Source organism: Pseudopipra pipra, chromosome Z, assembly GCF_036250125.1.
Source record: "Pseudopipra pipra isolate bDixPip1 chromosome Z, bDixPip1.hap1, whole genome shotgun sequence".
NCBI classification, from domain to species: Eukaryota; Metazoa; Chordata; class Aves; order Passeriformes; family Pipridae; genus Pseudopipra; species Pseudopipra pipra.
In genome coordinates, this window is record NC_087581.1 from 53075985 (window position 1) to 53093846 (window position 17862).

At 37.5% G+C, this 17862-nt stretch overlaps 1 protein-coding gene across 8 annotated transcripts in view; it reads right to left on the reverse strand.

Annotated features, from left to right (window-relative positions):
* The window catches only part of PCSK5 (proprotein convertase subtilisin/kexin type 5), a 257820-nt gene that overhangs the window by 102507 nt on the left and 137451 nt on the right, over positions 1 to 17862 (reverse strand). For all 8 annotated transcript variants that reach the window (XM_064641610.1, XM_064641613.1, XM_064641612.1 and 5 more), the window contains one exon: positions 10464 to 10567. In XM_064641610.1, coding sequence (XP_064497680.1) covers positions 10464 to 10567 — 104 coding nt within the window. The remainder of the gene's footprint in view (positions 1 to 10463; positions 10568 to 17862) is intronic.

Here is a 17862-nt window from a genome sequence, read left to right on the forward strand (position 1 = left end):
ACAGGTCACCAGATTTGTCAGGCATGATTTCCTCTCTGTAAAGCCATGCAGGCTGTTACCAATCACCTCTTATAAAAATGGTCTTCATTATGTCCAACCTAAATCCATCTTCATTCCCTTTAAAACAGTTGTCCCTTGTCTTGTCACTACAGGCCTTGGTAAAAAGCCTCTTTCCATCTTTCTTTAAGCACTCTTTATATATTAAAAGGCCACAATATGGTCTCTCTGGAGTCTTCTCTTCTCCAGGCTGAACAACCCCAGCTCTCTCAACCTTTCTTCATAGGAGAGGTGCTCCAGCCCTTTGAACTCTTTCATAGTCAGAAAGGTGCTAACAGAATACTTTAAAAATTGCTTTTAAGTTTCCAGTTGTGTTTATGTTAATTTCTGATTTTTGCATTAGTACAAATAATTTCTTCAATAATATACTAACCACGGCTTTACTTGATAATAGGTTCGACAAAAAAAATTTTCATTTTTATTTTCTTCCAAAAAGCTCCTCTTCATTGATAAAATACAGTATAGATTGCCCAAGAACACTAGCAGGATAGCTAGTAGAATCTAAATCTCCAGGAGCCAGTGTTCCTTAGTGAATAGCTTGTATGCAACTCCGACACTGCATCACCTTCTATGAGACTTTGCAGCCATTTCAAAAAATAGCCCTAGAACACACCATCTTAAAACATTACAGAATTAAATTCAAGATTCCATTTGCATTCATATCCTGGCACTTTTTATTTATTTCAGGAATTTAAAACTCATGTGGTTATTAAGTAGACATTGGTTGACAGAATGGACTAAAAGTGAAATTCACTTTTGGGCCATCAGAGTCAGGCTCTACTAGTAGCGACAGTGCGTACCACCCAAATAGATCCCCTGCTCATGAGTGTTAGCAGCTTATGGACAGAAGCTCTTAGTATTGGGATTCAGCTGGTCCACAGTCCACAGTGAGCATGTGTACCAAGCACAGCCATGACAAGTTTTCCCCCTACTCGCAGTTTTTTCCACCCCATCCTCTAATTTACTTCCCAGCACTTGTTTAGGAATGAGTAAGCCAGGTTAACACAGTCCTCAGAGCACATGGTATCTACTGTGTCCTGCATATGGGGACATTTTAACCAGCCAGAGAAAACACCAGTGAGCCTTGCTGAAAAGCAGTGACCAGGAAGCCTGGCTTACTTCTCTGCCTCCAAAGGAGCAAAGTTGTGACAGAAACAGAAAACCTGACTAGTGCTGGCTGGTAATTGCTAGGATGGACAAGCTGTTGCTTCTCTGCAGCAGAATTTGGCAGTAAATCATAAAGCCTCTACTGAAGACATTCATTTATATCCCTTGAAATAAGTCAGCTTATGTGAATGGAATAAATCTGAGGATTATATGCATTTAAAGGGGAGAAAAAATGTTTGCCAAAATAAAGTTGGCTAAGAAGCATCTACAGTAATAGAAACTATAATTCTTTAACTACGAGTAGTCTTTTTAAACTGGACTTTTATTTTCTTTTTTTTTTACAAAAAGCACAAAGATCCATTGAAAAGCATGGCAGTTTGCAAATTTTCTTTAAACAAAAAAAGCCATTTTGTGACTGCACCATGGAACACCTTTTAAAAGAATGTACTCATTTCCTCTATTAGGAGAAAATTTACCCTCAGAGGTACATTTAGAATTCCTTGGTAGCTCAAAAGCAGCCAAATGTAATTTCATTGTATAAAACAATAAAAACACCTTTTGTGCTAGGCTTCAGCTCAGAATAGGTTATGACACATGAATCAAAGGCACTGTAAGTGGAAATCCCAACAGATTGCTATCAGGAAACACAAAGACAGCATTTCTGTGCTGTCAGATGTATCAGGCACATGGTATCCTTCTTGTTCTGTCCCACACAATGGCTCTGTCTCTTCTGAAGTGTCAGAGCTCCAGCAGGATATTTACACTCAAACTAATTCCTGACTGATTTTGGCAGAGGAAGGATATACAAATACTCAGAAAAATCAAAATAAAACCTTTTGCAAATTGTTTAATAATAATGATGCTGATTTTTAGAACTAAAATTTTACCAATCTTATCCTAAAGCAGAGAAATTAATTAACTGAGCCGACTTCATACTATTCCCATAGAGCTATGTAGTAGATTCTCATCAGTAACCTGATGCAAATGGAAGATAAACAGTAAGCCAAGTCTACAGACATAGCTGGGCAATTGCGGATGAAGTTCAGCATCATCTCACTTAAAAGTGACTCCTCAAAAGCCGATTTTTCTGGAGGGCACCTAACTGATCTGAGTTGTAGCCCCCTACTATTATGAGAAATTCTACACCATGACAGGATGTCTTAAGGGCTTAAAACACTACATTGTAGATGGTGTGATCTTCTTCCTAATCAGCCTGAATCCTAGTTCCATTAAAGTGGGCACACTCTGATAAGAAAACTACAACTAGTTTTGCAATTACTGAAAGAATCTACAGCAATGCAACAGCAGTGAAAAGCTTTGGTGTTCTTAAAGGCAAGTGCTTGTTGTTTTTTTAAAACAATAGAATTACCCCACACATAAGATGTCCACCATTGCCCTGGATGTATACAAGCATGGCTAGATATTTACCTATAACGTTAGCAGAAGTGTACTGCACCAATAATTATTATATAAAGAGGTCATGCAAATGCATATAACTTTCAAAGACTTTTCTTTTAAAATTCCGTGTTCAACATCTATAATTAAGAACTTGTGCTTTGGAGAATTGTATCACTTTATCAGTCATTTTTTAAATTGTTTGATCCTGGTTCTTCTTTCTTAATACTGCCAAGTAGGAATTTCCATTTCACATTACATGGCAGACTCTTAGGTTATGAGTCCACAGGAGAAGACTTTTAACCCTCCCCTTCCTCCCTACCCCCCAGTCCTTTGCAGAGTTTTCATAAAGGTCTGAGTTGGGCTTCTTAAAAGGAAGTAATGTCAAAGGTTATCATTCCCATGGTATGCATCCTGTTAGTGCTGTAAGTCTACTTGGCAATGCTGGGAATACTAGGGAGCTGTAGAGCATAGTAATTATGCATAGCTTTATATCTAAGACAAAGTCATCTCAGTTCTCGAGCTGAGGCACTACTAGTTTAAATACTTTGTCTGCTATGCTGATCATAGTTTGGTGACAATTCTGAGTGTTATATTATAATACAAATGTAAAGCTTAATTATGCATCTTGCCTGCTGTTATTCCTACTTTAGAGCCATTTAATTTACATTTTAAAAAACTGGTAAGTCTGACTCACAATATATGACCCCAGGAAAGCAACCAACTCTAAGACCAAATGTCCATCCACTTTCCTTTATGTATCCCAACACAGGCTTGAGGTTTCTGCTTAAAATCTGTTTTACATTCACAGATTCATTTCTTGCTTTTCAGAGACAGAAGAAAACAGTGTTGCAGACTCAACGAGTAAATGAGAAGCTTTGATAATGAAGAGTTTGAGGCTGGGAAAAGTAATTATGCCTCTTTATTTCTCTGCAAGATTCCCTCTCCTGCTTTGTACACCTCCATTTCTGGAACTATACAGACGTACTCCTAATCTTAAATGTCTTTCAACTGGAAACAACATTGTGTGGACTTCAGTTTGTGTTAGAGAGAAAAAAATTCCAACAACCACAACCTAGGCTGCATAGTGCAATATATTTTCCAGCTCCCTTCCCCAAATCCCAAAGACATATTTTAGTTTCACTCAAGGCTAGCAGAGCTCAGTTACCTGGCAATTTGTTTGGGTTTAACATATGAAACACAGAAAAATTCTTAATGCAATTTTAATATTATGTTAAGGAAGACTTTATTTATAGCTGCAAACCGAACTGCTACATGTGGGAAGGAAACAACAGTCAACTAGAAAGGTTGCAGTGTCCCTCCAAAAACATGACAGTAATTTTAAACTTGGCGGCTAAAATACACATGTTCTTACACCACTTTTCGTCAACCATCTTGATTTCCAAATCCCACCATGGATTTTTCTCTAGCCATGACAATGATTTCTGTATGAAGCACTTCTAAAGGTTATGTTATTGACTCTGTGATTCCTATGATATTTAAATGTGGATGAGATTCCTGAGGACACAGACCTTTCCTATCCTACATGTTCTGTCAGTGCTGGGGGAGACACTTTCAGCCACTGTTAGACTAGCTAGTAATTGGAGCTAGTTTAATTACCTCCTTTCCAGATACTAATCTAAACGCTGCTTTGACTTCAAACAACTTCCAATCAGGAGTTATAATGCAAAAAAGTTCCAATTAATCTAAGCAATTCAGCTAATAGAAGACTAATTATTATCTATATAAGTGCCAACATCTCTCCTCAGACTTTATATCTACCAATCTGTTGAAGACAGTCATGGATACGGGGCTAGATTGCCTTTTCCAAAAATACATTTGCTTTTCCAGAACTCTTGCTGTCAGCTGCCTACTTAGAATCAGAATCATTTAGATTGGAAAAGATCCTTATAATCATCAAGTCCAACCACTAACCTTACACTGCCAAGTACTAAACCATGTCCCCACATGCTACATCAATACAACATTTAAATACTTCCAGGGATGGTGGCTCTACCACTTCCCTGGGCAGTCTGTTCCAATGCTTGACAACCCTTTCAGAGAAGAAATTTTCCTAAATATTCAATCTAAACCCCCCCTGACACAACTTGAGGCCACTTCCTCTCGTTCTACTGCTTGTTACACCAACTCCCACCATGCTATGATCTCTTTTCAGGTAGTTGCAGAGAAAGATAAGGACCTCCCAAGCCTCCTTTTTTTCCAGGCTAAACAAGCCTGGCTCCCTCAGCAGCTCCTCATCAGACTTAGCACCTCTGTTGCCCTTCTCTGGACATGCTCAAGCATCTCAACGTCTTTCTTGTTGTGAGGGCCCCAAAACTGAATATAGGACTTGAGGTGCAGCCTCACTGGTGCTGAGTATAGGACGACACTATTTCTGATCCAAGCCAGGATGTTATTGGCCTTCTTGGCCATCTGGGCACACTGCTGGCTCATGTTCAGCCTCTGCTGATCAGCACCCCAGATTCTTTTATGCTGGGTAGCTTTCCAGCCACTCCTCCCCCAGCCTGTAGCACTGGCTGTTGTGACTGAAGTACGGGACCCAGAACTTCACCTTATTGAACCTCATACAACTGACCTTGGCCCATCAGTCCAGCCCTTCCAGAACCCTCTGTAGAGTCTTCCTTTCCTTCAGCTGATCAACACTCCCACCCACTTCAGTGTCATCTGCAAACTGACTGGGGGTGCACACAATCCCCTTGACCACGTTATTGGTAAAGACACTAAACAGAACTGGCCCCAGTACTCAGCCCTAGGAAACACTACAAGTGGTTGGCCACCAGCTAGATTTAACTCAATTCCCAACCATTCTCTGGGCTTGGCCATCTAGCAAACTGGGCACCAGCAAACTGGGCACCCATCTGAGCCATAAGCAGCCAGTGTCTCCAGGAGAATGCTGTGGGAAACAGTGTCAAAGTTTGTTCTGTACGTGTCACATGATGGCACTCAAGATGACCTTCCCTGGCACCGAGGTCGGACTGATAGGTCTGTAGTTCCCCACATCCTTCTTCTGATCCTTCTTGTAGATGGGCATCATATTTGCTAACTTCGAGTCAACTGGGACCTCTCCAGTTAACCAGGACAGCTGGTAAATGATGCAAAGTAGTGGGCTGTTGCCCCAGTTCCTTCAGTACCCTTGGGTGGATCCCAATTGATCGCAGAGACTTGTGTGTGTCTAGGTGATATAGCAGGTCACTGACCATTTGCGCTTCGACTGTGGGGGTTTCATTCTTCTTCCCACTCCTGTCTTCCAGCTCAGGGGGCTGGGTACCCAGAGAACAACAGGTCTTGTTATTCAAGACTGAGGCAAAGAAGGTATTAACTACTTCATCTTTTTCCTCATCCTTTGTCTCTTTCTTTCCTCCTGCATACAATAAAGGAGATTCTCCTTAACCCTCCTTTTGTTGTTAACGTATTTATAGAAACATTTTGTGTTGCCTTTTACTGTAGGAGCCAAACTGAGTTCTAGCTGGGCTTTATCCCTTCCAATTTTCTCACTGCATGCGGTTCATGATACCCTTGTATGTAGTCCTCCTGAGTATCCTGCCAATGGTCTCCCACAGGTGATACACTGACCTTTTTCTCCTGCATTCCAGGCAAAGTTTTCTGTTCAGCCAGGCTGGTCTTCTTCCCTTAATATTTCAAGCACAAAAAATCACCTAGTCTAGCTTGCATAGAATATGATCTTCCTCATTCTTACAGAGACCAGTGCAACTTCCTGTGTTTGGTGTTTGATTGACAACAAACAGAGGTGGGATATTACAACAGCCAAACTCAAAGCTCCTGTTTCCCTTGCTCCATCCACTGTGTGTATGGGTATTAGGGCTGGACAGAGTTGATATTGGCTGCCAACGGCATGTGAAAATATCAGGAAGCATCTGTAAGACTGGAAGGTCTTTTGATATATGAAGAGCTTTGATTTATTGATATAACCACTCAAAAGGGCTTGCTATTTTTCAAAAGTCTTATGCCAACTTCTGACATTTTTAAAACATAATTTAAAATTTATTTATATTTTAAAGTTACTGAAAACTTTAAATACGAATAGTTTATTTGTGTTCTCTGAAATGCAGAGAACACATTGTGTGTGAAGATTTTCTATCTCATTTCTGAATTTGTTCCTGGCTACTGGTTACCACTATTTAAATCTGTCCAGTCTAGGTCTCTTATTTAGGAGTCTAGATAGGCTTGCCTATTTCTCACTCCCAGACTGTTAATGTTCTACTTACAACAAGAATAATCACCAATTTTATTTAATATTTTAATTAAGCAATTATATTAAAAAGCTGTAAAACATTAAGTGACTAATCCTTTTCACTGGTCACTCTTTGGTGGAAGTAGCAAGATACTCCAGCTAACCTAAAGGGATGTGACATAACTCTGGTAGTCTCTTACTCCTTGGCAATTGAGGTGACTCAGTTTCTGTAGGAATAATATCTCCACTGGGCCTAGGAATGGTCTGGAATTGAAAAAAGTGGCGAGAGTTTTGATTTCATTTTATCTTATCTTTCACTAGCATTTTATTTCACTGTACTGAAGTGTTATTGTCTACGCTTTAGAGCTAGGAAGAGAGAAGTATGTTCTCTAAAAATCTCCCAACAAATTAGTGAATGGTCTGTTTCTCCAAAGGCAGTTTTTGACAGTATTTGGAGCTTCATTTACAAAGAACTGCTCACATGGTTTGATCATTTTGCTTAAAACTGCAGTGTTTCATTTTGTATCTTTCAACCCAGAGACAGATTAGAATTAACACAGAATTTCCTTTTTATGAATGCAGTTGCAGGCTCTGCTGTTGACTAAACAGCTGGTAGAACAAGGAGCCTTTGCATACAATCTGCCATAGCAGAAACAGATCAGCAGTTTTGATATCTTCACAAAAACAGATGTTCTCAAGTATTTTTCCATAAAATCAGTAATTAACAGCTTTAATTATTAAAAGCTCCCTCTATTGACAAACTAACTAACCAGAGAAGATCCTGAAATGAGCATTCAAGTCTTTCTTTTTGAGACTACCAAGTAACAAGTTCCTGAGAAAAGATACATGCTGTCTCACAAGAAAACAACTAAAAAAAAAAAAGAAAAAAATTCTTGTTCATTTCTGAGTTAATTCTTTTGACATGCATTTAACGAATGTTGTTTACTTGCCAGAAAATTAAACAAATAACAAGAACTGCTTTAGCAAATCACTGGTTGGCTCAAGTGTTTTTCATGAATTAATCTTCCTTTGTATAAATGTAAGAGAGTAAAAAAAGGAGAGCTTGAAACCAGTAATGACATCCGTGAGCTCCTTCTGTGTGTTCTGCAGTAGTAAAACACTGCCTGGGACTATAGAAAGGGAGAGGGTTGCCATGCAGACCAGCAAAACAGCCCTCTGAAATGGCATGCTGACCCACTTTCAGTTACCAGTTCTTGCTGACCCTTTGTTGAGTGAGAGGTTTTTCCAAGTTTTGCTGCTTTTTACCCTTTCAGTTCTCATTTCTAAAGGGGCAAGCCTGTCTCTCTTTTTATTCTTGTTTTCTTCTTCCTCCGCTAGTATGCATTGAAGAAAAGCAGACTGATACTTGTGACTGTCTCTCCTTCAGATAATTAAAAATAATCTCCCATCCCTTCTCTTCTTAAGAACACACTGTGGAAGAAATATGTATCTTGTTATCAACAAAATTATGATACAATTCCTTAAAGAACTCATTCTGATCAGAGTAGTTCATCTATGAAAAACCACACTTTAAGGGTTCTATGTGGATTCACTATCTTTGTGATAGTGAAGGATAATAGTGTAATATTATCCTAAATATTGGCATGTGCAATAGTAAAAAAACCTGTTTCAGTCTTGCAAGCAGCAGTGTGCAAATCCCCCTTTTAATTCAGGTTCGGATGTTGTGATTTAATCTAAATCTTTGCTTCTCCTTCTTCCAAAACCAATAGAGGTTTAAAGAGAGCTGTATTTTTATTGGAACCATGTGCTCAGCCTAAGTTGCTAAAATAATTTAAGCTAAAACTACTGTTTTTATTTGGGTTAAGGTTGACTCCTGAGCTGTACAGAGGTAAAGGCATTTAGATTGTCTTCCTCTTTTTCAATTCCACCATGGAGTCTACAGTGGAGTGTTGTCAGGTCAAGCCGTTTTTTCTGAATCCGAGTTACCCAGCTGAGCTTATCTATATTCATGACTTAACATAGGTGGAGAAGAAACATCCTTCCACCCCTTCTCTTTACTATACACATATGCTATAATGCATAGAAAAAATGTGTGGCTCCATGGATTCAGAATAAGCAAGCTCCAGTGGTCCCACAGTGTAAGTCCTGCTGCCAATACTGCTACTGCTGGTTGTGTTAGTGTGACCTTTCCTTTGATAATGAGTGACAGCTGCTGTGAAATATCTACCAGGGTGTTTGACTCTCTTAGGCAACAACTGGAAAAACATAAAAATATAGAATTTGGAAGTGAGTTATAGAAAAAAAAAATCTCTGCTTTATGCTACTTGAAAAGTGTTCTTTGACCTTCATATATCTTCAACAAACTGATGATACAGTAACAACACAGCAACGATCTCCTGCCAAAACTTTTTAAATCCTGGGAGATGTTTCACAATAACAAATATTGTAATGTTATTGCAATTAAGGAAGTATGTATTTCTCATTACATATGTTTTTTGTGTGTGGGCATGCACTTTTAACTGGGACAAAATCAGGCCCTTGAACATATGAACCTTCAAATGATTAGGGGGCTCAAGTTAAGTATCTATTTCTAAATCTATCCTCTGTAGTTAGAGACTGGTTTAGATCCAAAAACAAGTTGGTTTTTTTTGTTTGATTTCTGTTCCATTGCAGCTGAAATGTCATAGGTCAGAATTATATATTAAAGATGCTCTATGGTAACAGTGCCTTGATCTGAAATAGATTAAATCTAGGCTTCAGTTTTAAAGTGAAACCAGGGTAAAGATTTGATGATTCTTGTATATTACATTTATCTCTTGGGAGATCTCGGCACAAAACGGATCAAGTCTCATCTTCAAAAAACTATGTCAGTCTTGGGTGGAATTCTCGTGAAAAGAAAATCAGAAAGAAGCCATTCCAAGGTTTTGTTTGGATGCAATACAAATTGAAAGCAGTAATAATGCAGTGAATGGGAATCAGCAGACAATCTGCGTTGAAATACAACATTGTAAGGATTCAAGGTTCAGTTTTAACCCATCCTGAAAATATATATCCTATTTAATGGCACAAGCATTTACCTCTACTTGCATTACAAAAGTGAAAACATATTTAAAAGATGTAGCTTTAATCAAATTTACAAGACTGTACAAGATTTTAGAAAACTAAATTTTTAGAAAACAAGATTTTTAGAAAACAGGTGACTAAGCAGTATAGTAGGTCCCATTAAAAGTCATGATAGCTCAAGATTTTATTTTATCCTAAATCTGACAGAAATCCTACATACAAATAATATAGGGTTGATCATAAAGAAAAAAAGTTTAAAATACCATTTTGTCATTTTAAATCAAAATTGCCAATAATTCTGAATGAGAACACGGATGGAATTCAGAAATTGTTGTATCTTCAACTATAGACTATTTTATCAGAATACTAGCTATAAAATATAAATACACCACTAATTTACTTTGTCTTCTGCCAGCAGCACATGAGACAGGATTTAAAGGGACTAAGAAGATCTGGCCAATGCATTTTGTAGCTGACATTTTTTGGTTTAGTCCTTCTAAAAGGTTTCCCTTATGTAAGAGAAAGAAGATAGGCCCAGTCAGATTGAGACTGAAAAGTCTCCAAACTACACACAGCATAGGGAGTCAGACAAACTACTTGAGATTATTTCTTCTTCAAAAATATCAAATAATATATTGTGATGGCAAAGAAGAAAGAAAGCTCTCACCCTTATAGCCAGCTGCATTGGTTTTCCAGTCATTAGCATTCAGATGTCCTGCACGTGAAGTCCTGACAATAATGTGCTGTATGTCTCTCCAGGTCAGAAATGGACTATGAAAAAGGGGAAAGACAAAGTCACAGATCAGACATATTTTACCAGGATGTAGGGATACGAGGTCATGTAAGCTGAAAAGTATCCAAAGCAAAACAACCATCATTTACCTTCTCTGCTTTCCTTTGCTCCATTCAAAAGAATATGTCCTAATTTTACAGAAATACTACATGAAATTATTTATACATCTGTGAGGTTTGAAATAAGCAGACTGTAACAATATACGATAACATTCTATTATATAAAAACCTAAGGGAAGATGAAGGAGCACATTTCACACAGAGGCAACTTTTATGACCACCAACTACTGCACTCCAGTCAGTGCAAAGGAGAAGAAATCAAACTTCTGGCTTGCTGAAAAGCTCTACTAAACCTCACTAACTGCTAGCTCGAGCTGGCAATTCCTTTAGACTCCCAGTTCCTACTGAACTTATTCCAGGTGCCTCTCTTGCTATTAATTTGTCTACTACCCCTGGTCTTGGAATTCTGAGGGTCTATGCATATTTTTCAAGAGGACCAAGCAGTCAGCACTGCATCTGGACAGCTGGATAGTTACAGAGCAAGTACGTGATTGCACAGATATGTATTACTTCAAGGGACTGCAGAACAAGTAGCTGATTGCATAGATGTGTACTCCTTTAAGGGATTCCTAATAACCTGTCCACCCAAAAGATGAAAGAAGATGCCATCTGTATCCTCGCTGTTTTTAATACACATTTTATCTTGCAGGACTAGGGCAAATCTTTAGGGACTGCAGTTTTCCTGTTTCTTCTATATCCACATCAAGGAGAATTTCTTTACTTAGAAGATGATCTACATGCACAATCATCGGGGTATTTTTTCTTTCTCCTTCCAATTTTTCAGTTTTTCTATTATCTGTGAGAAGATCAATAGCATTGTCTTTAAAAATGCAGTTTAACAGAGGGAATGATAAACTGAGCCACTAAACAAGGAAGAGGAAAAAGTACTGTGGTGTAGAACACCAGTCACTAAGTATCATTCTCAGAGGATCATTATCTGCCCCTATTGCATGCACTGCCACAATTCCACTCAACTGTAATGATGAAGACAGACTGGAATGGAGTTTATCAGACCCAAAATTGGCAGTCCACATTGACCAGGACTGGCAGTCACTGAAAACCTGGGAAACCTTGGTTCAGTTTCTTAACACATGCTCTTGTGTCTCTCAGACTAGGAAGTCATTTGGACCATCAGAAAAGTGACTCAGTCTCAGCACTTATCTTTATGGCATTATACTTGGGCTCTTGTTTCCATTTGTTGGTAGAAAGTACACCAAAACAACAGCCATAGGAGTGTGGGGAAGGTCAGCCCAGGGGTGACTGTGAATGAGTCACATTCTGGGATGAGGGGGACATTGCTGTCACATGGAGTGACCCTATACAACTAAAACAAGTTCCAAGAGCTACAAATTACATAGTCATGTTACAAGAAATTTCAAAGAGAAATAATTTGATAAAACACACAGAGGGCAACAACAAACATGCAGAAATGTTTTAAGTCTTCCTGACAGAGAAGACAGAAAAATCTCACTCGTCTCTCTGTTTGATGTACAGAAATGAATATTGCACGGATTGGCATCCCACACACACTGTTCACACCTTCCAGGACTTGTTTTCTCAAAGCAATGTCTTTTTGGAAATACTTGGGTAATCAGTGCTTTATAGCACTTACACATGGAAGTAGAATCTTGCTTATCCTGTGAGCCAAAATCAAGCAATTAGAAAACAATCAGTGAATACATTAGACAATCTGTGAAGAAATGGAGACTTTGTTTTTCATTCAAGATGCACCAGTTTAGTTTTTCAGGTGATAAATTTCAGCTTCCACAAGCTGCAGCTTTAGGGGAAGGCAGTAGGTGCAGAGGAGTTACTGCAAACCAGTAGTCAACTTGTTTATAGAAAACCTCCCTCCTAGCCTGTGTTCTGTGTGCATGTAGATATAAATTCTTGGGTATTAAACAACGGAAATTAACTTGTGTTGGTGGAATTACTGAAAATGAAAACAAGTTGCAAAATCATGGACTATCATTCCATACAGAAGAGAAAAATTTGGGACATATATGACATTCAGTCACATGTAACTCATATGTTTTATTTTCCTACAGCCTTATAAACCATATGCTTGAAAACAAGTAGGAATTGCCTGAAAATGTCAGAATTCTTTTAAGTGACAAGATTGTATGGCATAATGAAACAAAAGTGAAAAAACATGGAACTATACATATTTTTCTCATTTCCTTTGCAGTAATATGATTTTTATTCTGAATGTAAATTTTCCACAGGAGAACATTTCCCAGTGGGTTTGTGTGGACTCTGGGAAGGATGATGTAACCTAGCACCTTTCCACCAACATCTGGGGCACCACAGGAAGTGGCACGTATTTTTTTAGAGTCAACACAGAAAGTCCTGTTTATGTTTGTGGTTGAAACAGAAAGAGGAGATGGAATAATCTCAAGAAGGAAGGTGAGTTTTAAATAAACATCTCATTAATTGTAGCCAGATTTTTTGTAATTTCTTTCAAACTCTATCAATTCACAGCCATTCAATTTCTCTGGTTTTGGCTACAAGATATAAGGGTATTACGATATTTAAAATATTCTGTTGTATTTAATGAGAGCTTATGCTTTCTGTCCCTGATCATTTTTTAAAACATTAATATGCCCATAGGTACTTTTTTTTCTTATGGTGCGATTTCTCACACTAGATTGTTGGACTAGAATGACAGTAATTGTTTATCCAACTGAGTCGGTAAAAATTACTGAAAAAGAAGATTAAAAAAAACCTTATGGAATGTAAGGAGCATTAAGGGTTTGCAAGATAGGGCATGCTTGTACAGTCACGTAACATGCTTCAAGAAAAAAAAAAAAGATTTTATACCACCTCAGGAATTTCACTGGGAGCCAGTGTAAAGTCTTAGAAAAACATGTTTCAAGAATTCAGGAAGACCTCCAGGAATCCCGAGAGCTACATTCTTTATAACCTGGAATCTGACCAATTTGCTATTTTATAAAGCAAGTTGTCCATGATAGTGGTGAAAAACAACAAGGCACTAAAATACTCTTCTCAACTTCTAAAGCAGGGAATCAAGACAGGGAACACTAAACTGACTATTTAAAGAGGAATGATGGACTTAATGGTGGATCTAACTATGTTTAGATAAAGGATGTAAGGATATAGCAGTTTTCACTTTATAATATCAGCCTCACATAAACTGGACTTAGTTGATCAGTCAACAAATGAGATTATCTCTCAGAATTATGATTTATTTCTAAAAACAAAATCATGGCAGATCTTGAAAACTGAGCCATTTGCTGTTCTATTTTCTAATAATAATAATAATAATAATAATAATAATAATAATAAATAATGTAAGATTTTCTATGCCAGAAAATCTTGATCAAAAATCTGATTTCCAGGACACAACATTGTATATAGTTAAATCAGTCTGACCCTTATGCAATATCCAAATCTGCTTGCTTACTGTGTAATCCATAAGATTTCTATATTTTCTTCACAAGGAATGGCAGCTTGGGCATATTTATATCTAAGAGATTTAACAGCACATGAACAACACTGAAATCAGTTTCTGAAGCCTACTGTAGCTCCTTCACTGTAGTCAGATTGAAATCTTCTCTCTACAGTAGACACTTCATTTGAAACAAAATAGGTCTGCAATTATTTGCCATTATTTTTTTGCAGAAACTTGAACCAAAAAAAGAAGAAGAAAAAAAAAGAAAAAAGAAAAATATAGAAACTGGAATTACGTCAAAATAGCAGTTCATTTGAAGAAAGAAGGACTTTTTTTCTTATTTTTAAACAAGATAGACTAGAAGTCAATTTTAAAGCATCCGCAAAAATCACAGAATTGGTCAAGGATTTGTAAAACATGTCAAAATTGGCTCCTAAGTGAGTAAACAGTTTTTTGCTAGCCATGAGGGCTTCAGGTCCAGACAAGGTGCCACTCATGTTAATTGATTTACTATTTGAATAATCTCAGAAGAATTAATGGCTAAATATCTTGAGATGAACAAATGCATTAACAAGAACAGTTATCAAACTAATTGACTGATTTAAAAAAATGGACATTTTCCTTCCAGTGATTTTATTTCTCAATGTCTCATCTAAAATTGCCTTGGGATTATACATACCACACAATACTCAAAATCAAACCAGAATAAGCAGAAGTGCATACCAAAATGCTTGTGCAGCAGTTAAAAAATAATGAATGCTGTGTCCTTTACCAACAGTGATACTCTAAGGTACAACTCTCGTCCTTCAGGCTTCTCAAAATATTTATGAAGTAAGAAGAATAAAATATATTACAGTAATTATATCTTTAAGCAGGATCTTTAGAAATTATGAGTAGATCGTCCTTTTTGGCCAAATTTGATTTCTTCATTCCACAAGTAGTCTCCCTAGTGACAACTGGGCTAATACAGAAAATAGTACAGAATTCAGGGTCTATCCTTTGGCATAGTGATACTGTGCCAATAATAATTGTTCAGAGTAAATAACAGGTGGAAAAAATATCACTCAATGCAATAAATAAACAGGACAAAACTTTGTTGCTGCTTTTTTTTTTTTTAGCAAAATTATATGGTTAGCAACATGAATAATGATTGCTACATTATCTTCATAATCAGCAATTTGAATGTGATAAATATGGCCTATATGAAAAAAAATGTTTCTTGCAAAAATAGCAGTGTGATGAGAAGTGCTGAAAGAATACATAAACTTTTCTCAAAGGATTGAGGTAAAATACAGTATCACAGGGTGCACCATTCAATTCGGAATTATCAAATAACCTTCTTTGGAAATCCTAGCTATGAGAGAACAGACGTGAATAATTATTGCTATAAAAGAGTCTCTGTGTCTTAGACATCTTTTAGAGCAGTAAGAGATCATTTTTATCACATAGCGCCACCTTTAAATTGATAAATTCAAAAAAAAGCCATAAGAAATAGTAATCAGCCAAATTTTCCTATGAGATCTACAACCCTACTACCTGTCCCAATGACTCCAATATATAGACCCATGCACAGGATTATTTTAGCTATGCTAATGGGATACGTTCTTCTTTCCTAGGTCATATAAAGAATCAATGTGCAGATTTCTTTTGTAGCACAGAATTTCAGAAGCAATGAGTCATTAGGTCAGCCTCTGTTGTTGTGCTTATGTGTTTAAATGGTCTACACCATTATTTTCAATCCTGAAAATAAGAAAATAGAAAAATGGACTCCAGTGTTTAACAAGTATTTAGCCAGTCATGGATACATTATTGACGTGTTTTGACAGGTCTGTGTTTTGACATGTCTGACAGCCCCATATGTTCTAATTGTCATGTAACTCTGCACGTAATCCTGTTAACTTCCTGCTAGGAAAGAAATGAACACTATGTACTTGGTGATTAGCACGTAAGTCTTTCCCCATAAATGCAACTTAAGTTTCTCCTTCATTTTCCGACCTGGTAAGCCACTGTTCATTCAACTGGTATATCAAACAAAACTATTTGTTTACTTCAGAGTTAGATTTCAGTTCCTTCTTTGCTCACACTGCTTTTCTGAGTTCCAAATATCTTGTCAGAAATGCGTCACTACTGCTAATTTCTGATTTGTGTTGAATTTTACCCAATCCCCTTTGAAAGAAACCCAAGTCTGACTGACGATGACAATCCCTTAAAAAAACAATTAATGGCAACTGAAGGTACTGTATGTCAAAGGTCAGTTACCAGTAGCTTTAATGGCATACCCAGTAAAACTCTGTTTAAAAAGATGTGCAATTAATGACATTTTTTGAAAATATGTCTCTACGATCAAAATTGCTATCAACAGCCTTTTAGACTCATTATCATATTTCTCCTCTTTTTCCATTAAAAGCTTAAGTTAGGTACTGGAGAAAGAAGAGTAGTGATACACGTGTGAAAACAAATTGCTGACTAACACTCATTAAGAACACATCATTTAAACCAATCACATTCTGAAGTGTAGTGATATTTGACGGATTTCACTGTGAAAAGGCACACTACCATTCGAACATTCACTAAATAACTTCAGCACATCACTCATATGTTAAACATACTATGAGTATGTTTAGATCAGATTGCTCAGAACCCCATCCGACCTAACCTTGAATGTTTCCAGGGATGGGGCATCCACCACCTCTGTGGACTAAGAGTTTCAGTGTTTTACCACCCTCAGTGTGAAAGAAAAAAACAAAACTCCATCTTTTGCATTATCTTTATATTGGTTTTTAGGATACAACCCAGAGAAATTGCGACAGGATATGACAGATGTATCCCTTTAGATTAACAGTAGGGTAGGCAGCAACACATCCACCAGCAATGGTGTTCTGGTGTACCTGTGCCAAATACGCTGTTCACACAGAGGTGGAAGATTCAGAGCCTACAGAGTATTGCATTTTTCCCAAAGATAAAAAAATTGTAAGTGCCAAAAATCAAACAAACAGTGGCCTAACTGCAGGCTGATAATAATGAAATTGGGAAGAGAAAACCCTTGAGAGAAAGGTATCTGAATCACAACCTTTATCGTGCCTTCTCCAAAGGAAGAATGAAACAGGACTGTCCAAAAGACAGTGCAAACAGTCTGCTGAATAACAGGAAATGTCAGCAAAACCTTAAGTTAGTTGCCACTTTTAGAACCAGCTATAGCTGTGCAGGTGGGGAAGGCTTACATTATTTTAGTTTAATGCAGGAAGATATGGTTAGCACGGTAGCCAGGATATTGATTTGACCTTTCTTCCAAGTCCAGTGATGCTGATCACTTCTAATACAGTTGAGCTATGACACTGTTGTAGATGGAATCTCAAAAGACTGAATTCAGGGAGACTGCAGTCCTGTGAAACTGCTTGTCTTCCACCTTCCTCATTTTCCTCCTGCTAGAATGGTGACAGAAAAAAGCAGATGGGCTCCCTGCTTTCAAGGTGAACAGCCAGCAGCACCCCAAGAGTAACTTCAGAGAGAAGCCTCTAAAAGCTGGGTCTGGGGAACACTTGGAGAGCCAAGAAATTACAGGGGATAGAGCTGCCAAACTCTTAAAAGTCTCAACTGAGAAAATGTCAACTGAGATTTTTGAAAAGCCTTTAAAAGTTAAAGGCACTGCCCTGGCATCAGAACAATGGCTAACCACTTGTTTTATTTCTAGCTGTTGCTCCAAAGCACAAACACAGAAAATCTCAATAACAAACTTAAAAATTATCGCAATCAAACATTATTTGTTGTTAGTCTAGACTGAATTTAAGAAATGCCTGGATGGAAT